Source organism: Panonychus citri, unplaced genomic scaffold, assembly GCF_014898815.1.
Source record: "Panonychus citri isolate SS breed McGregor unplaced genomic scaffold, ASM1489881v1 Contig00138, whole genome shotgun sequence".
In the NCBI taxonomy this organism is placed as follows: domain Eukaryota; kingdom Metazoa; phylum Arthropoda; class Arachnida; order Trombidiformes; family Tetranychidae; genus Panonychus; species Panonychus citri.
This window is the reverse complement of record NW_026515543.1, coordinates 1,799,267-1,820,106: the sequence shown is the minus strand read 5'-3', so window position 1 is coordinate 1,820,106 and position 20,840 is coordinate 1,799,267. Positions and strand designations below refer to the sequence as shown.

General features: G+C 31.9%; 3 protein-coding genes across 3 annotated transcripts; 2 read left to right on the top strand and 1 right to left on the bottom strand.

The window, feature by feature from the left end:
- Positions 1 to 6,877: 6,877 nt before the first annotated feature.
- Positions 6,878 to 7,805, bottom strand: LOC128393801 (E3 ubiquitin-protein ligase RFWD3-like). Its single transcript, XM_053354014.1, has one exon. The coding sequence runs from the start codon at positions 7,693 to 7,695 to the stop codon at positions 7,072 to 7,074; it is 624 nt and encodes a 207-aa protein (XP_053209989.1). The 5' UTR covers positions 7,696 to 7,805; the 3' UTR covers positions 6,878 to 7,071.
- A 188-nt stretch (positions 7,806 to 7,993) lies between these two features.
- LOC128393799 (uncharacterized protein DDB_G0283357-like) lies at positions 7,994 to 16,436 on the top strand. The gene is made up of 8 exons (XM_053354012.1): positions 7,994 to 8,788; positions 9,024 to 9,434; positions 9,634 to 9,932; positions 10,354 to 11,444; positions 12,379 to 12,531; positions 13,074 to 15,031; positions 15,115 to 15,597; positions 15,707 to 16,436. Exons 1-8 carry the CDS (start codon positions 8,283 to 8,285, stop codon positions 16,293 to 16,295), a joined length of 5,490 nt encoding a protein of 1,829 aa, XP_053209987.1. The 5' UTR covers positions 7,994 to 8,282; the 3' UTR covers positions 16,296 to 16,436.
- Positions 16,437 to 16,609: 173 nt separating this feature from the next.
- LOC128393800 (DNA topoisomerase 3-beta-1-like) lies at positions 16,610 to 20,452 on the top strand. Its single transcript, XM_053354013.1, is given in 6 exon segments — positions 16,610 to 16,766; positions 16,941 to 17,252; positions 17,346 to 17,465; positions 17,677 to 17,844; positions 17,943 to 20,105; positions 20,108 to 20,452. Coding segments are annotated over 6 exon segments (2,943 nt in total). The 5' UTR covers positions 16,610 to 16,763; the 3' UTR covers positions 20,285 to 20,452.
- Positions 20,453 to 20,840: the final 388 nt, after the last annotated feature.

The following is a 20,840-nucleotide window of genomic DNA, read 5'->3' as shown; positions in this document are numbered from 1 at the left end:
TAATGATATGACTTTTGATATTGAAGATTATCATCCTTATCATCCTCATCTTTTTCCATGGTTCAACCAACAATATGGATCAATGAGTTTTCCTTATCATTTGTTCAACATACTTTTTATCAATCTAACCTTTTACCTTCCCTTTATCAACCCACTCACCACCCATTGCCTTTTATCATCTTTATCATCCTCATCCCCTTTCTTTTTCTCTTTCTTTTTCTTTTTTTCTTTCAACCAGAATCTTTGACACTTTTTTTTTCTTCTTTTTTTCTGTTGACTTTTCATCTCTTGTAACATCTTCATCTTCATGAAACATGTTACCATGAAATCCAAACACATCCAATGTTAAACTTCAATTTCTTTTCTCAATCATCAATTTTAATCACTAATCAGTTGGTGTTCGTCACAATTAACTTGGATTAATTTGGATGATCAACATAAATTCAATTGGAAGAGAAACAAAATTATCGATTGGATTTTTTTCGATATCATTTTCTACCTGAAGTATCATCATCTTAAAGAGAAAAGGTCTAGACAATATAATTCAACAATTTACAGTCAATGAACTTGATTGTTACTTGATTGTTGTAACAATTTACCATTATTTGTACTCTTCTAGTGCAACAATTAACAATAATCTTGACAATCTCAATCGCAATGGTAACAAAATTATACTAATTGTCATTTGAAAGTTGATCTCTCATCAGATTATCTTATTGATAAAAAAAAACACGAAATCAAATCAAATCAATTCAAGTGTAAAATCATCAACAATCAATTGATTGAGAGTAACAATCAACTTATCATCTTCAACCTCCTTTTCATCATCATCATCATCATCATAATCTTCATCATCATGTCTTAACAATCTGTTACAATATTGATTGTGATTTATCAACATTTAATCTGACAATTTAAAATGAAAACTGATTATCACAAAACCCGTTGAAGAAATTAAAAGTTAACCAAACAATCAGTTGACAATTAGTAACAACATCAACAGTCAAAATGAATTAAATTGTTGTTGTTACACTTTTTAAATCACAAACAATTGCACATTAATCAAATTACTAAATCAAATGATGCAACAAACAAAAGTGAATCAAATCAACAATCAAAATTACTCTCATTGATTGTAATAAGATGAAACAATTAGCAAGAGAAGATGTAAAATATAAATTAAGTTGATTATGATTAAACTAAATTATGTTAATCAAAATGATTAAATTAAAAAGTAATTAAAATAAATCACATTCAACTTTTATTTTCTAAAAGTTTTCAAAAACAAAGTTTGAATAATTTTGAGAATGATAATCAATTTGATTCCCACGATGATGATAACCATTGTTTAGTTAATCATGATTAACCATCTTAATCATGCAAAGAAATCATTAACAATCGGAAAGGTTGAAAGTTAAATTGTTACAATTAGTTTGGTTAAAGTTTCCGGGTTTCTCTTGTTATTTGATTGCTCCATTGGAGCAAATTACCTGGAGAGGAAAAAAAAATTGAAACAGAAATGAAGGTTAATCATTCAAATGATATTGATGATTTAATGATTGTTGTTGATGATGATTATTGTATTTCATTTGTTGATTAAGGCTTAATATGTATTCCTAGCGATGATGATGAGGATGATGGGTGGATGATGATGATGATTAACAGGAAATTTGAAATCAATCCAATCGCCTCTTTACCATTCATCTTGAATCATCTCACGTTATTATCATCATATTATCAACAATTCTGATGAGAAGAATGTTCAAATAATATTATTAAGGTTATGATGATAATGGAAGATGAAGATGATAAGTTATTATTCTCTTAATATACAAAGGAAACCCTTTCTTTTTACATTTATCTTCCTCTTTCTTTTCGGCCCTGCAATTGTTTATTTCAACTCGAAACTTGAGTGTGAATTATATTAATATTATGTACCTTTGTTACTTCCGGGTATTAGGATAGATTGTGAGAGAGTCAGTGTGGTTTAGATGTTGATTTGAGGGTTGAAGATGTTGGCAAGATGAAGGTTTTTGTCAGGGAGGTGATGCTGATGATGATGAGGCAAGGATGATAAGGATGAGGAGGTTTACCTTTATTTTTGTGATTCTTTTATCATCCATTTTCAATGTGTGTGTTTCCGCTTCCAAGTTTCCGGATTAATCTAATGATACAAGTGATGATGATAATATTAATGATGAAGTGAATTCATGATGATAATGATAATATTGATGGTTGGGTGGGTGAAGGGAAGGGATTGTGTGTGGATTCCTTATATTCACAGTTAGAGTTTTGAAAGGATTTCGAATTTTTTTTTATCTTCATTTTCTCCTATTAAAATTTCATCTAACAATGAGAAGAAGATGATGATGATAATGATTATGATGAAAGAGAATTTGAAAAATTTCATCTTCTTCCGGATTTGTTGTTCTTCCTTTTCATGATAAAGTTATCTAGTGAGCATTTATATATCATAATAATCATCCTCATCCTCATCTTTATCATCAATCGATTCAAATTGTGATGATATTGATTTTTATCAATATCATGGAAGATGATTAAAGGTGCTCATCATCATCATCGTAATTCAATGTTATCTTTCATTAATGAAAATCTCCAAATGAGATGAAATTGATGAAGAAGATTATTATTATTATTATTAACCATCATGATGGTAGAAGATGAAATTTTCAATAGTAAATGATGATTAGGTAAAAGTTAACATGATGATTTTCATGTAAGTAGGAAGATGAATAAAATTAATGATGATAAAAAGATGATGATTATCATTTTACTTGATGATCATCTTAAGTAATCAGAAGCAATTTAGATTTAAATATTTAATGTGAATGGTCAAGACACTTTTGTAATGATGAGCATGAGGTAAACATTAGGATAACATTTTACTATCATGATTATTATCATTATCATGTTAAGATTAACTTTGATTTGATTTTAATGTTATCACGTAGCATCATCATCAACCAAGAGTAACAGTTAAATATTTAATCAAGACAATCAACCATAATAATAAATGAACAGATAAAAGTAAGAGGAAAAAACAACAACAACAATTAAGAAAAGCAAAAATGATCGAGAAAGTAATTTAGTTAATGGTTGAAAATGCGAAATTGAAAATTTGTTGTTTCTTATTTTTAATTCACTTTCTTTGGAGTAAATTGTGATGATGATGATTTAGTTTTCTGAGTGTTTGGTGTATGCAGAATCTATTGAATTAACTGATGAAGATGATGGTAAAGTGGGTGAATGGATGATGATGAAGATGATAAGAAAGACAAAGGAAAGAGATGAGAGTAAACAAAAAAAAAAGAGAGAGAGAGAGAGAAAAGAAAAAAATTATTAAAAGTTAGATATCAGAGGAATAGCTTGAAGCGTGACTTGGTGAAGATGAGGATGAGGATGAGGATGAGGATGAGGATGGTGTAGATGGGATGGAGGAGGAAGATGAAGATGATAAAGTTGTTAGAGTTTAGGTTAAGGTTTGGACTGGAAGATGGAGACCGATTGAAAGGACATTTAGATGATGATGATGAGAATAAAGATGAAGAAATAAAATCGATGAAAATGTTTTTTTTTCCTTTCTTTTTTCTCTTGTCGTCCTTTTTATCTTCCTCTTTCAATCTAATTCATGTTCGAATTCAGATTCTGGATAGTGTATCATGCTCTGTTTACTTTGATTCTTTCATTCAGATTGATTTGATTGAACATTTATCAGTTCTAACTGATTGTTATCCTCGGAAAAACCGCAAAATCCTTGAGACTGTAGCATCTTTTTATCATCTTCTTAATCATTATCATCTCAGTTAATCAGTAATCATCTTTACACTGATTAATCAATGAATAACCTTGATGAAATTTTCAGATTCACGATTTAATAATAAGTATAAATTGTGATAACAATGAATTTGGGTTTAATTTAATTTCTTTATCTCTTTCCTCTTTCTTACTCTTGATTCTTTGATTATGAACATGATGATGATTATAATGATAAAGATGAAGATGAAAGTGATTTTTATATAATATTCATCTTCTTTCATTCTGATGATGCTGATGAAGATGAAGAAGAAGAAGAAAAGTTTATCATCATCGTTGCTTTTTATCAACAATTGTTACATCAACATAATCTTCATCATCTTCTTGTTCATCATTTTTCTTTGTACTTTTTTTGTTGTTGTCCCTCATCATCATCATCATCTTCTTCATCATCATTGGTGATGAACACGCTTGTGTGAAGGGAAGAAGATGAAAAGAGGAAGATAAATATATAGTAATAATAACAGTAGTGGGTGAGAGATGAGATGAAGGAGGAGGAGGTGGAAGGAGGAGAAAAGTTTGTCGAGCTGAAAACTAGCTCAAGGGAAAAAAGGAAAAGGAAGTTAAATGAAGGAGTAATACAGAAGAAGAAGAAGAAAAAGAAGATGATGATGATGATGATGCAGTAAAAGATGAGGAAGAAAAAGGAAAAGAGAGATGAGAAAGAGAATTTTTTTCTATAAGATTAAATAAATGAGAAGGGGAGAGATAGAAGATGATGGGAATTGATGCCGGTTTTTGGTTAGAATGAAAGAGGAACAGCCAAAGAGAGAGAGAGAGAGAGAGAGAGAGAGATGAGGATGATGTGAAATAAAGATGAGAAAGGAAAAGAGAGTAATGAAGATGATTTAGAAAGGGAAAAATCGATAGAGAAAAAATTTATAACAAAGAAGCATCTTTCGAGTCGTCTCCATGATATTTTATCACTCCCTTCATCATCTTCATCCTCATCTTTATCATACTCATACTTACACACACATACTCTCTCTCTCTCTCTTCTTTATCATCCTCTTCCTTTTTGGAGACTTTCATCTGATGCTTCTGTTTGAAATACTTCAGATAACTTTAGTCTCTCGGCTTGTAAGCATCAATTTACAATTTCCAACAAAACTACTTACACTTTCCTTCAGCATCCTCATCACTTTTTCAGTTTATATCTTTTTTCACTCCCACTGATACACAGAAATCAAAAACCATCATGAATGTTACTCCTTTCATTTTGTTTTGTTTTCCGCTCTCTCACCGAGATCCTCTTTCTTTTCTCTCTCTCTTTTTCTTATTCAATTTTCTTCGTAATCATCACAATTTATCCGAATGTTTTATCTCTTGGAATCATCGAAATTAAAAGATTTTATCAAGAGAAAATTGTTATTCTCCCTCATACCCCTCTCTCTCTCATTCTCATTCTCTCTCTCTCTTTCTCTCTCTGTCACTCTCTTGTCATTGGATTTGATGAGAGGAAATCAAGGAGCTACTTAAATGAGAAATTATGATTTTTTACGAAAAATTTTCATCATTTTTTCTCTCTCATCTTAATAATCCTAATCATCGTCATCGATATTTAAATGATAATAATCATCATCAAGGGTATGATATTTTTTTATTTTCTCCATATTCTGATTCCACTTTATCCAAAATCCTCTTTCATTTTTCTTGTTTCTCTTTCTTTCTCCTCTCTGTCTCATTTCTCTTTCTTTTTAGCATCAATCTCTTCCCCTCTTTCTAATACTACAACTTGCTCCATCCTCATCTTCATCACTTTTCATCCTCATCACTTTCCTATAAAAATCCTTCTTTCTCTCTTCCCTCCCTTCAAATTCACTTGCTCTTTCTCTTTCTCTCTCTCTCTCTCTCTTTGTCTCCCACTTTTTTCTCTCGTATTTCCAACATTTTCTTCATCAGCATCACCTTCATCTTCATCCTTCCGCCATTTTCCTTTATTCTTGCCAATATACTAACCATTTCTACTCGAACCATTTTGCTTGTTTTAACTCCTTCCCTACTATTTCACTCCAACAATTTAATTCACTAATCAACACCTTAAAGAAAATTATTTCCCTTTAATCCCTATGCAACATTAGAGTTTAAAAGACTAAATTCAAATTGGATCATCAAACACAATCCAAAATCCTTTATCCGGCTAATCTTTTAATCCAAACGATCAGGAAATCGAAAATTCCAATTCTAAATCCAATCCTTTATTCGAGTAAAACTTTTCTCGATCTAATTCATTCATCATCTCTCTCTCTCTCAGTTTCTAAATCATTAAGTGATCATCTTCATCTTTAACTAATTATAATTTGTGATTGTAATTAACTATCGACAATTAATGAACCAACTTTTTTGTTCGGTTCGAATTCAATTTGCTCGATTTTCGTTTCAGTGAATTTTTTCTCTCTCTCTCTACGAAATCTAATCACATCATCTATTCAATGTTTTCTCTCTCGTAAATTGATTGAATTAATTAGTGAATTTTGTTGAGTTCAATTGTTGATTCGCTAATTGTGGCAATTAATCATTTCTCAAACAATTTTCCAATGTTCCTTCATCTCCTTATCATTTCCGCTGTCCAGACAGATTATTGTTTAAATGACCTGGACGGAGAACTGATAAGGGCAAGTGGGGACAATTAACAGCAATTAATTCAATACAATTTCGATAATCAACTAATTACAAGAAAAACCAGCTAATTACCAAGCGTAATAAGTTATTTCCTTTTGGACCGAATCGAAAATGTTTCTCTCTTTCTCTCTGTAAAATCAACTCCAATTATCATCGAATAACAAAAAAAAAGCTAACCAACTAATTAATTAATCGAAAATAAATAATAACAATTAAAAAACAACCACAAATGAAAATCCATCATTTCTAATTCTTAATTTAGCTTATCAATTAGAAATAGAATTAACTTTCTACCAAAGAACAATCAAAATCGATTGTTAGGTTTTCTTTTTATCCAACGATGGAAAAAAAGGTAAATTAATTGATTACTTTTCTTTCCAATTTCAGATTATACAAGAAAAAGAAAATGTTTCAAGGCAAATTGTAAAAGAAAATCAAGTTAATTGTTGATTTATTGTCTTTGGAATCAAATTATTGTACAGATTACAGGTTGAGTTCTATGATCATAGATGGCGTTGTTTTCGATTGATGAGTGACATCTACCGGTTGGAATAAGAGTATTTGGTTAATTGTGATTTTGAACGAAAATTAAATTTGATTAGGAAAACATTTTCTTTATCTAAAATTTTTCCTACTAATTAATGGATGTTTTTTAGACTTTAATTTTAGAATTTTTGTATCCAAATCTCTACGACGTACCATAAGACTGCGAAGCTGCTCTTTGAACAATTTAAGATTAACATTGGCATTGTTTTTTTCTTCAATGGCAGTTTGCAAGAGATCATTTTCTTTGGAAGCTTCTTCTTGGATTTGTTGTTCATCAGTTTTATCTATAGCAATTAAGAATTTAGAATAAATTGTTCGAATATCAGGTTTACGAGAAGGTTCCCCACAAATTGGACATCGTTGACCACTACCACCACCGTTGGACTTTTCTTCATCATCATCATCATTTTTTTCAATCTTCTTCTTCTTCATCAGGTCAAAAAGTGAACGGATACAATTTTCCCCGAAAAAATGTCCACACTTTAATGAGGCAATACGATGTTCAGTATCCAAATTAAATGGTTCCATACAAAGTGAACATAATCTAACACCGAGACTTGAATCATTAAACTTTTCCCAAAGAAACTGCTCATAAAGATAGGAACATGTTTGAACAGCCATATCGACCTTTAATAAATCACCAGCAACACTTTCATCATCCACATCAACATCTACACATTCAATATCCATCATTTTACCACAATAAGATTAAAAACAAGCTCACAATTAAAACCAAAACAATTAACCAAATGTAAGTTAAAACAAAAACAAATTCAAATTGAAACCAAAACAAAAACTCAACGAAAACAAAAAATATCGATACTTATTGATCAAGATACTTTTGGAATTGGATATTTTCTCAGCTTATTTAAGCCAAATTACGATACTAAATATCGATATCGAATATCAACTAATTAGTGTTTAGGTCTACCACTAGAGGGAACCAGTGATATGTTTACGTTGATCTTATGATCAAATTTGATGAATTTTGTTTGATTTAATTGTTTGATTGTAATTTGTTTCTATTATTTAATTGTAAATAATTAATATCTCAATTAACTGATCAACTTTACCTAATCACCTGTTGTATGGTTTTCATCTGAATTTCTATTGCCTGGACTGAGACATTGTTATTGATAAAATTTGACTTGAAGCTTTTTGGTTACATGAAAATGACAAAAGTAAAAGACACTTGAATTAAATGACATTTATAATTGTTGTCGTTTAATAATTTGAATTGTTTTTTTTTCTTGTTTACTTTGAATTTCCCCTAATTGCCAATGGCTGAATTAACACAATCAGGTGTTGGTCAATTAAATTCAATACCTTTACTTTTAACTAGTAAAGTTTGTGATACTCAATTTACTCAAGCAATTTCATTGATTGCCAATTATCATCCTCCCAACGATGCCAATAAAAATGATAACAATAATAATAACATGAATGACAATCAACAGGCCCAACAATTAAATTTACCAGCAACAATTTCAGGATTTACTACCACTACTACTTTAACTGGAGACAATCAATACCAATTAACTTACGATGGACAAGAAAATTATTTCCTCACAATTAAACAGTCAACATTTTCATTGCCATTAGTAACCCAAGTCATTGATTGTGAGAATCCGTTTCCGGCTGTTCAACAATTCCTACTATATCCTAGTTCATTAACAGTTAATCAACATCCAAACCAACCTCTGGCCCCTGTTACCCAACAATTGATTAAAAAACAAACCAATTCATTGCCTACCGGATCACCAACCAATTCAAAATTATCTAAAAGGTTAGTTGGTTAACCAAATTTTTCAAATGCTAATGGAAAGAGCAAAGTGTTGATTATGAAATTGCTTCTGAGTAAATCCATTAAAATTAACGAGAGATGATTTAAAAAGAAAAGAATGAGACTCATTTTTTAGCTCTCTCTCTCTCTTTTGTCTCTCTCAATCGTTAATTCTTTTAAAAGTTTCTTAACTAATTTTCTTCCTCTTTTTTTCTCATCCTCTCCCATCTTACTACAGGACATCATCTTTGCCAGATTTTTCATCGTTGTTAAATTTAACGACAGAACCAGAAGTGAAACCGAATCTTATTCAATCACAGTCTACGAAAAAATGTCAACAATCAGCGCAAAATCATCATCAACGGAATCAGAATAATAATCAGACTATCCTGAAATCTAACGAAACAGCGCAAAATCGTATCTCTCATTACCACCATTCCCATCAAATTGAGTATCACAATCCAATTGAACAACATCAACTTCCAGTTATCATTAATAATCAACAATTAAAACAAAATCAACAAAAAAACCACCTAGATAAACCTAATGTAGAGACATCAAACCACCAACAACAACAACAGCAACAACAAACATCAACAACTAAATTATTACCAACCAGACTAATACTTAATAAAACTTTTCCACAAAGGTGAGTACTACAATTAAGTTAATTCTCACAATCAACACAATAGTTGTGAGAAGTATTTTCTTGTTATAAAACTTTCTCCTTTTCTCATTAGAAAACTAAAAAAAACTAATTCTTCATCATAATCATCTTCTCTATCTTCTCTATTTATCTCCATCTTCCTTTCTCAATCTTTGACGCTCTCTCTCTCGCTCTCTTTCAGGACGATTTCTTTGCCAGATTTTTCATCTCTAATGAACATGAAGACAGATGAATCAGAGACTCATCTAAATTTGACCCACCACCACCAACACCAACACCAACAGCTGAACCTTAACTTTAACCATAATCCAACTATCCAAAAACACCAACAATTGTGTAGTGATGATAAACAATCAATGATGATGACCACGGATGACATGTGTACCAATAACTCAATGGATAAGAATAAGGAATCGTTGAAGGTTAAATTGATGTTACGACGACCAATTCAACAGTTGATTGAACAAGGAATCATACCTCGTAAGTTTTATCTTCATTTTCGTCTTCTCCCTCCCTCCCTCTCTCTCTCTTTCTCTCTCTCTGTATATGTTGTTTATGGTTGATGGAGAGATGATGATGATAGGAATGTAAACGGTGGGTGTAAATGAAAGTTGCTTTCACTTTTAATGATCAACAACTTGAATAGTAAAAAGAGGTTATCTTAAGGATTGAGTGCACATCATCCTAACATCATGATCCTCATCTTCATCTTCATCTTCATCATTTTCTCCTTTCTCTCCCTTCGTCTCTCACCATTTTCCCTTCTCCAACTAACATACTAACTATTTATCTCTATCCTCTCTCCTTGCCATTTCTCATCTTCACCATCTTCTTCTTCTTCTTCTTCTTCTTCTACTCTTTATCATCTTCTTCTCCTTTTCTCTTTCTTTTCCAACTATAGCACCAAAACAATCTCCTGGTATTTACGAACAGAGTAAAAAGTTGGAAAGAGCTCGAACTGAAGATTTCCTTAAGCATAAAATTCAACGTCGCCCTGACCGTCAAGTCTTAATTGAGCAACACATTCTCGAAGATACAACAGTTAGTCCAACGATACACAATAAACAGCGACAATTAAAAAAAGCTCGTCTAACTGATGACCTAAATGACCGTTTATCCCATCGACCTGGTCCATTGGAACTTGTTAAGGGAAACATTTTACTAACTGATGGTAAATTTGCACAAGCCGTTAAAGAGGGACAAATACAGTTTAAGGCCACTTCTGAAGGAGAGCCAATTAAACATCCACCTCCACGATTTATCATTGAAGAGGAAACTAGTTCAGATGATTCAGTTTCACCTCCACTATCAACACAATCAATGGTCAACAATGACTCCAACAAACCACAACAATTGTTGATTGATACCTTTAATAATAGTAATGATTCAGGTCCCTTATCCATTCCGATGACAACACCTTTATCATCATCATCATCATCATCAACGACCAATAATAACAATAACAATACCTTTGAAAGATTAGCAACAATACCAACATCAAATAATTACTTTAATCAACAACAAGGAATCAATTGTATTACTACTACTAATAATAATACCTTAAATTTTGGCCAAGGTATTAACTTAATTCAGCAGAGTAACAACAATAATTTAGATAATCAAACACTAGCTCTTGGTACCTTTAATTGCATTCCATTAGCAACAACAACACCACCAACCACTTCACCAACATTATCAACAGTTTTCCCAACCTTTACCACTGTTACCACAACCAATGTAATCAGTAACAATCAACCTTATCAAACGGAAAATGCTGCCATTACTTTTAATTCACTAACAAAAAGTTCATCTTCGGCCTTTTCTAATACAATTTTATCTTCATCATCTCCACCCTTATCATCATCGTCATCATCATCAACAACACCTACAACAATTAAAGAAACCGGTGGACCGATTTTGACCAAAAATCGTAAAAAATCCAAATCAAAGTCTCAACCTAAGACGAAAACAATTAAATTCCATGAGTATAAGGTAAATATAAATTCTACTTTGTCAATTAATCATCTACAATTAACCCGTTATCTTGATTTTGTTATTTACTAAACCATAATCATTAAACTGAGGGATGATTAGTTTAATTTTTATTTTCGGAGCAACAAATCAACCTTTTAAATCATATGAGGCAGTTATTAGATAGCTTAATTGTTAATTTAATATCCTCAATAATAATATATTGATAATCAATCTAAAATCAAGGTCTTTTAATTACAATTTTGGCTAACAGTTATTGATCAACTGTTTCTCAACTCAATTTAATCCGATATCACACCTGATTAAATGAATAATTTATTTTGTTTCAACTTAGTTTAATTATTTTAATCCAATGAAACTCAGTTGATTAATCAAATCATGAACAATTTCATCTTGTTTATGAAATGATTGCAACAATTGAAACCTTTTAACTAAAAGTTATCAAAATAATTTGATGTAATCGTTAATTGTTATTTTTTTTCATTACACAAACTTTGATTAATCAAAACTTACCAATTAACTAATCTATAATAGTTGTATTGAATAAAATGAAAACACACTATCAGAATTAATTGATTGCTCATAAAATTAATCTCATTGATTGAAAATGTTGAAAGTTAACAGGATAAAATTGATTAATCTTACATCATTTTCAATTAATTTGATTTCTATCAATTAACTATCAATTAGCTAGACAATAATCTCACATTTACATTAATTAATAAGCAATTAAATGAACCGGAAGGAAGGGAAATGACTTCCTTTAAATTGAAAATGTTAACAAACAATCAATTGATTAACCAATGGTACAGAAAATTAAGGAAACAATTGTTTATATTACTATTATTTAACTTATTGGCAATTCATCTAATCCTCTAATCATCCTCTCTCTCTCTTCATCTTCATCATCTCCATCATCATCATCTATTTTAAGGGTCCACCGAGCGCTCAAAAAAATCAATCATCAACTAATTGTAATACCGAATCATCATACGAATTGTTACTTAAACAGCAACAATTATTTCTCCAGTGGCAATTAGAATGGCAAAATAAATATCCACCGATCATCTTACCCTCAACTGCTCAGGTAAATTTATCCAAAAATATTACACAATTAACCTACTATTTAACTTGATCATCATGTTCATGGTTTCAATTACCATCATCATCATCATAATCCTTGTTGTTGTTTTTGTTGATTTTTTTTTCATAAGTAGTAACTTTATCAGGATATTCATGATAATATTAATAGAATTGAGGTTCTCCCTATTCCTCTGGATGATTCTTACAACTCATCATCATTTTCACCCTCTTCATCCTCCTCTCTTCTTCCTTCTTCATCATTGATCTATTTTTACTATTACTCTGTGTTCCTGTTTTCTTGACTCATCCATAGACAAGTAAACTAATAGTCACATAATAATAGATGATGATAACACAATAACAACAACAACAACAACCATGATAATAATAACGATGATGATAATAATTGTATACAAATGAAAAGACAATTATTTTAAGATGAAAATGTATTATGTTGATTTAGGAAAAGTAGATTAGTATTAATCATTTCCGTATTTTTTAATACTCCAACTTTGTAAAAACAATAACATTCTGTTTAACTTACAGAAAAATAACATGGACCAAGTCTCAATTTCTGGTAATGGTACTTCCGCTTCCTCTTCATCCTCATCCTGTTCAACAAGTAATTCTTATAAAAACAATGGTAACTCCATTGTCAACTCTTCCGTTTCCACTACTAATTCAACCTCTAATAATAATAATGTAAATACATTGGTTGGTTCATCTACAAGTAGTAATAATATTCAAGAAAATACTAATAACAATAACAATAATAATATTGTTACTTTTGGTAATTCAAATGGTTTTACTGCTAATCAATCTGGTAATAGTAATAATAATAACACCAATCCTGTTAATTGTGGTAATAATAATGCTAATCCAATCACATCCATAATGATTACTACCTCAACTCGTCCAACAACCGGTGTTGAAATAAATGGCTCCCATAATAATAACAATAATAATAATTCAAATAATCAGATTATCTCAAATCAACATCATCAACATGTTAATTCATTTGTTGTCTGTGGCATCAATTCTGGGTCCAAGAATAATAATAATAATAATAATCTCAATGTGAACAGTTTCACTGATAATGGAATTGGAAATCATGCTAATAACAATAATAATACCAATGGTAATTGTTTAACTGGAACTACAAAGATTATCTTAAAACTGGAAGATATGAAAGTTTCCGATTTAAAAAGTGAATTAAAGAAACGTAATCTACCTGTATCTGGATCTAAACCTCAACTAATTGAGCGACTTAAACCTTTCCTGGAACCACCAATGGCCAATAATGGATTTAAATCAACTAATCAGACAAATGATGATAATAATAATAACAATAAGAATGGTTATCTTGATGATCCCATGTCACCAAATAATAATGGGATGGTCATTGATGAACCAGATAAATTTAAGGTTACAGTTAAAAGTTCACCAACAGTTACACCCATGGAGTTGGATCCAATTGTTTACACTAATATACAAGTTTCTGATTTTCAAAATAAGCCAACGAACAGACAATCCCAACAACAACAACAACAACAACAACAACAACAACAACAACAACAACAGCAACAACCCCAAGGCAATCAACCATCATTTCAATTACAATTTCAAAATCCATCTCTTTTCACAAATTCAAATGGATCAGTAACAATACCTTTAGCTTTGGCTAATCAATTGCAAATTGTAACAACTCCATCTAATCCATCAACAACCTCTACTACAACTACTTACAATAATCGAGAAAAATTAACTTACACAACCAACAACAATCAAGGAAACAATTTATCGGCTATTATATCTCCAGGGAATGCTTCGGCCACTGTTAAAGCCAATTTAGCTGCTTTCTTACATCAACATGCTCAACAACAGCAGAAAACACTTCATTTACAATTACAACCTCAATCCCAACAACAGCAACAACAATCTAATCAATTACAAGGAACAATTGGTTCATCATCTGTTTGTTTAACTAATCAACTTCCAATGGGTGAACTATCCCGATCAGAGACACAGCAGCAATTTAGTTCAACGCCTTTACTTTTAACTAGTAAAGTTTGTGAGACTCAATATAATCAACAAAATGACCATCATCTTGATAATAGTAATAAAAATGGAAACTCAAGTAACAATCAGCAAATTCAGCAGCAACAATTTGAATCACAGCCAACAACAGGAATTACTAATTTCACTGGAGACAATCATTTCCAAGTTACTTCCGATGGGCCAAATAAATATCATCTCGCTATTAAACAGTCAACATTTTCATTACCATTATTAACCCAAGTCATTGATTCCAAAAATCCTTTTCCCACTTTTCATCAATTCTTGTTATATCCTAGTTCACCATCAGTTAATCAACAACAGAATCAACAGAATCAACAGCAACAATCACAACAGAAACAGCCTGTGATTCCTAATTTATGTCGATTGAAACAAACACGAACCAATTCATTGCCTACTGATTCACCAACCAATTCAATTTCTCAAAGGTTAGTTGAGCAAATTGACGAATCATTTAAATATCTTGATTCTTAAAGTTTCTCAACTAATTTTCTTTTTTTTTCCTCCACAGGACATCATCATTGCCAGATTTTTCATCGTTGTTAAATATAACGACAGAACCAGAAGTTAAACCGATTCAATCACAGTCTACGAAAAAATGTCAACAATCAGCGCAAAATCATCATCAGAATCAGTCTCATCTTCTTCATTCTCACCAGAATATGAATCAAAATCAGAATCAAACTTCAAACCAGAATCAGAATAATATGAATTCAAATGCAAATCAGAATCAGAATCAGAATCAATCTTTCCTTAAATCTGAAGAAACAGCGCAAAATCATTACCATCAGTTTCACAATTCAATCGAGCAACAATTAAATATTAACAATCTACAGCAACAACAATTAGTCCAGAAACAAAAACAGCAAATAGATTCACCCAATTTAGATACATTAAGTTCACAACTATTACAGCAACAAGAACAACAATTATCCCCACGATCAAATAATTCACTAAATTGTGAATTATCTCTTACCGAAAGTGTTTCTCAAAGGTAAATTTTTCTAAACTTTTTTAATTGTTTATTTTGTTGTTTGTTGATTAAGAAAGTTTTCCAAAAAATTTCATTCCTTCTTCTTTCTCTTTCCCTTTCTCTCTGCCAGGACAATATCTTTGCCAGATTTTTCCTCATCCTCATCACCATCATCACCATCAACAATAACATCATCCACATCATCATCAACAGCAACAACCACAACCACAACAACAACATTATCATCATCAACAACAACAACAGGAACCTCGATATCAACAGTTACTCCACAAGTAACAACAATATCAACTTCATCTTTTGTCTCAGCTTATCCAACTATTTCATCAGAGGAAATATCATTCTCATCATCATCATCAACATCCAAGGCAACACCAGTTATAGTTGATTCATCAAATGATTTAGATGAAAAAATGGATGGAATTGATTTACTTTTTAATGATCTCCTAGATTTTCAAGGATCTCCCATGAATGTTGATTATGGTCATTGGTTGACAGAAATTATTTCTGACAATAATCCATTTAAATTATCATCCACATCTTCATCATCCACATTACCTTTCACCTCCAATATAACTGCTACATCCATGGATCATGATCCAGTTCTGGCAAACAATTTAGCTGAATCTTGTCATTATGGTGATCCTTTGCTCGATTTATATTTTGATACTGAAAATTTAACTGACCAATCATTGGCTTGAGCTTTTTTCCTCTTCTAAAATAAAAGGGAAGAAAACATTTCACACTCTTGATTTAAATCCACAGAATTGCAATCAAAATTAAATTTAAATTGTTACACAATTGGAAATACGAATTAAAAATAAAAAGACTTTTAAAAACTATTCAATTCTATTAACCTTGAAAATTAACATTCATATTACCAACTATAAAGATAATTAACTTTTTCTACCATAACTAATCATAAATATTCCTTAATTGTAACTTTATTAATTATTTTAATTTCACATTAATGGTTAGCGGGTTTAGAAAGCGGATTAATTTTCGCATTACCCGAACTTCGCTTTTTAACCGAACCGGTTTTTCATTTTCGGCTTCATGTTTTTCCAAATTGATTTAATTTTGTTTTTCTATCAAAATGTTTGATTGTTTGCTAATTAATTGTTAATTATTTTAACAAATATCGACCAACTAACAAAAGCTCTTTCGAAATGGTAAGCATTTAATTACATTGATTCTTTTTATTATGATTTGTTTTGGGAAAATCTGTCAATCTTTGGTTGGCTTATATTTGTTATCCTTTAACACTAGACCTTTGAGCCGGGCTTTTTTTAATTTAATTGCTTGTTAATCCATTAATTGATTTATTGTCTTTTCCATTTATTTAGGTGGTCGTACTGATGGTTGCCGAGAAACCTTCTCTGGCCGAATCGCTTGCTAAAATTTTGTCCAATGGACGATATAAAAGTCGTAAGGGAACCAATGGAGCTTGTTCGGTCCATGAATATCGTGGACCTTTTCTTGGCTATAATGATGCTTTCTTTAAATTTACTTCGGTTTGTGGTCATGTCATGTCTGTCGATTTTCCCGGTAAATATAACAATTGGGATAAGGTTGAACCTGTTGAGCTGTTCGATGCTCCAATAATAAAAAAAGAAGCTAATCCACAGCTTAACATGCCAAAGTTTCTTGCAAACGAGGTTGGTTGTTTTAACCATATTTTGTCCTGTTCATGGATTAAGCTTTCCAATTTTAATTTTCATCTTTAAAAATTTTTTCCAATCAATTTAAAGGCACGAAATGCTACTCATCTGGTTCTTTGGTTGGATTGTGACAAAGAAGGAGAAAATATTTGTTTTGAGGTTATTCAATCTGTCGAAACAGTAATGAGAATCTCATTCGATTCGCCTCAGGTAAATAAAGTTTTCTAATTAATCATCAAACAATAAGATTACAATAATAACAGTAACATGATGATGATCATCATCATCATCAACAACAACAACATGCTGTTTCAACTGTTGTGTAAATTTAATCATCTGCTATTTATTATATTTATTTATATTCCTACTCTTGAATTTTGTTTCTAATCTCAATTTTTCGCCTACGATTTTTCAATTTCAGAATGTTTTTCGAGCCAAGTTCAGTGCTATCACTGATAAAGATATAAAACATGCAATGAGGAATTTAACTTATCCTAATCACCTGGAATCAATATCAGTTGATGCTCGACAAGAGCTTGATTTGAGAATTGGCTGCGCTTTTACCCGTTTTCAGACTCATTTTTTCCATGTACGTTTCAATTTATCCCAATTTTCATCATCACTTATCAATTTCTAATCTTTTATCTATTATTTCAACTGATTATTTTGATTGATTTTCGTTTACAGGGAAAATATGGTAACTTAGACAGTGCATTGATCTCTTTTGGACCTTGTCAAACACCAACACTTGGATTCTGTGTTGATAGACATGATAAAATTCAATCCTTTCAACCTGAACCTTATTGGGTTTTAATGGTTAACGTTGGTATTCCCGGTGGTCCAAATCTGCAACTTGATTGGGATAAAGGAAGGGAATTCAATCAGAATACAGCCAAATCGATTATGAATAAAGTTAAATCATCTAAGAAAGCAGTTATCACTCATATAACCAAAAAGGATAAAGTTAAAGCTCGTGTTGGTGCATTGAATACAGTTGAAATGCTACGAGTGGCCAGTTCAGGATTAGCAATTGGCCCTCATCAAGCAATGTCAATTGCTGAAAGACTTTATACCCAAGGATTTATAAGTTACCCTCGAACTGAGACTAACCAATATCCAGCCAATTTTGATCTTGTCGGAACCCTAAGAGTCTTCAGATCTCATGAAGATTATGGTTCAGCTGTAGATTTAGTTTTGAACAAAGGTGTTGTCCGACCTAAATCAGGCCATGATGCTGGAGATCATCCACCGATTACACCAATGAAAACGGCCTCGATGAACACTTTCTCTGATCGTGACTCTTGGCGTCTATATGATTACATTGTACGACATTTTATCGGAAGTCTTTCTGGTGACTGTAAATATGAACAGACAACAGTTCATCTTCTCATTGGCGATGAGAAATTTTCAAAAACTGGCTGCATAGTATTGGATCCCGGTTTTACTGAGGTTATGCCTTGGTTGGCAATGGCCAACGATGAGCGACTTCCGGCCAGTATAAAAACGGGAGATGAATTTCTGATTGGTGAAACTCGGCTCGATGAAAGATTAACAAGTCCACCCGATTATCTCAGTGAATCTGATCTAATTAGCCTGATGGAGAAACATGGCATTGGAACGGATGCTTCGATTCCAACCCATATAAATAACATTTGTGTTCGTAATTATGTTAAAATTTCCAGTGGTAGACGTTTAATTCCTACCAAGTTGGGAATTGTTCTTATTCATGGATATCAGAAGATCGATAATCATCTTGTTTTACCCACACGAAGAGCTGAGATTGAAAAAAGACTTAACCAAATCGCTGCAGGAACAGCTGATTTTCATCAAGTTTTATCAAGCACATTAGCTGAATTTAGAACAAAATTTGACAATTTTGTTACAAACATCGCAGCAATGGATGAATTGTTTGAAGTTTCTTTCTCTTCGTTGGCTGAATCTGGTAAAGCACTTTCTCGATGTGGTAAATGTCGCCGATACTTGAAATTAATCACAGCCAAACCAGTGAGACTTTATTGTCCAAATTGTCAAGAAACTCTTTCATTACCTCACAATGGTAGTTTTCGAACCTTTAAAGAGCTCAAATGTCCTCTTGATGAGTACGAGCTACTTTATTTCAACGGATTTGGTGCTAATTCAAAAAGTTATGTTCTTTGTCCAAATTGTTACAATAATCCACCTTTCGAGGATATGAAAAAACTTTCTGGTTGTAATCAGTGTTCAAACAAAGAGTGTCCTCAATCAATGATTCACTTAGGTATTGGTGATTGTCGCTGGTGCACATGGGAAGGTACATTAACCCTTGACCCAGGATCAGGTCATGGAGGAAAATGGAAAATCTATTGTAATAAATGTGATTCTTTCATGACTGGACTTAAGGAAGCGGTTAAAGTTACCGTTAAAAATGATAAGTGCTCATCTTGTAAAAGTAAAACGATTCACGTTGAATATAAACGAGAACGTAATCCAAATGAATCACATGGTTGCGTTTTTTGTACACCTGAAGTATCCCAAGGATTGGTCAGTATTCCAGGTAAATCGGCTCGAGGTCGAGGAGGATTAACGGGCCAACAAAATGCTGGACCTGGGGGACATAAAGTTCTTGGAAATCGACAGATTCATCAAAACAACGATCCACGAGAAGGAGGTGACAATTTCCAACGAGGTGGACAACAGTTCAATCCACAAGGTGGCTTAGATAATGGTCACTTTGATGGTGGTCGAGGTGGAGGAGGAGGTTTCAGAGGGGGAAGAGGTAAATTCAATAATCGAGGAGGAGGAAGAGGAGGAAGAGGAGGAGATGATGATGAAGATGACGATGACGGCAGTGGATATGGAGGCCGTGGGGTTATAGCTCGGGAGGAAGAGGTGGAAGCCGTGGTGGGGGACGTGGAGGAGGCCGAGGAGGTCGTGGCCGTGGAGGTGGTCGTGGTGGACGAGGCCGAGGCCGAGGTAGAGGGGGACGTGATTCTGATAATGATTACGCTCCGACACCTTCAGGCTCCCTCAGGCTATCAGATTTTTTGTAAAACCAAAATTAAACTTGAACAAATTCAAATAATTAATTTATTTATAAGAAAAAAAAATACAACCCAATCAAATAATGATAATAAGTTTTGATTGATTGATAAATTAATTAATTTTTCTTATTTGATATTCATGAAAATGACTAATTAAATTTTTTTTCCCACCCAAAACTCATAAGCTAACAAACTAAATGATTCAAGTTTAATTGAAAACTTAAAAAACTGCCTAATTATTAATATACTAAATTAAATAAGAATAAGTCATTAACCTAATCACAGTGATAATCTTGTAATGACGTTGGTTAACAATCAACTAATCATGCTGATTAAAACAAAGACATTGCCAAAATTAAGACTCACTCATGTTGTGAGATAACAAAAAAGTAGATTTAATTTTAATTCCCTCTCTTGATCACAGTTTGAATTCCGGTTTCTAATTGTGATCAACATGATGATCATAATTGTTGAACACAATTTAACCTTAACTCCAATAATTACCTGGTCAATATACTAATAGTGGTTAACAATTACAATTAACCTTGATAATTACAGTTAAATT

Coding starts and splice junctions, on each gene's coding strand:
- LOC128393801 (XM_053354014.1), bottom strand. CDS start 7,695: ATGATGGATATTGAATGTGTAGATGTTGATGTGGATGATGAAAGTGTT.
- LOC128393799 (XM_053354012.1), top strand. CDS start 8,283: ATGGCTGAATTAACACAATCAGGTGTTGGTCAATTAAATTCAATACCT. Junction 8,789..9,023: donor AATTCAAAATTATCTAAAAG/GTTAGTTGGTTA, acceptor ATCTTACTACAG/GACATCATCTTTGCCAGATT. Junction 15,598..15,706: donor ACCGAAAGTGTTTCTCAAAG/GTAAATTTTTCT, acceptor TCTCTCTGCCAG/GACAATATCTTTGCCAGATT.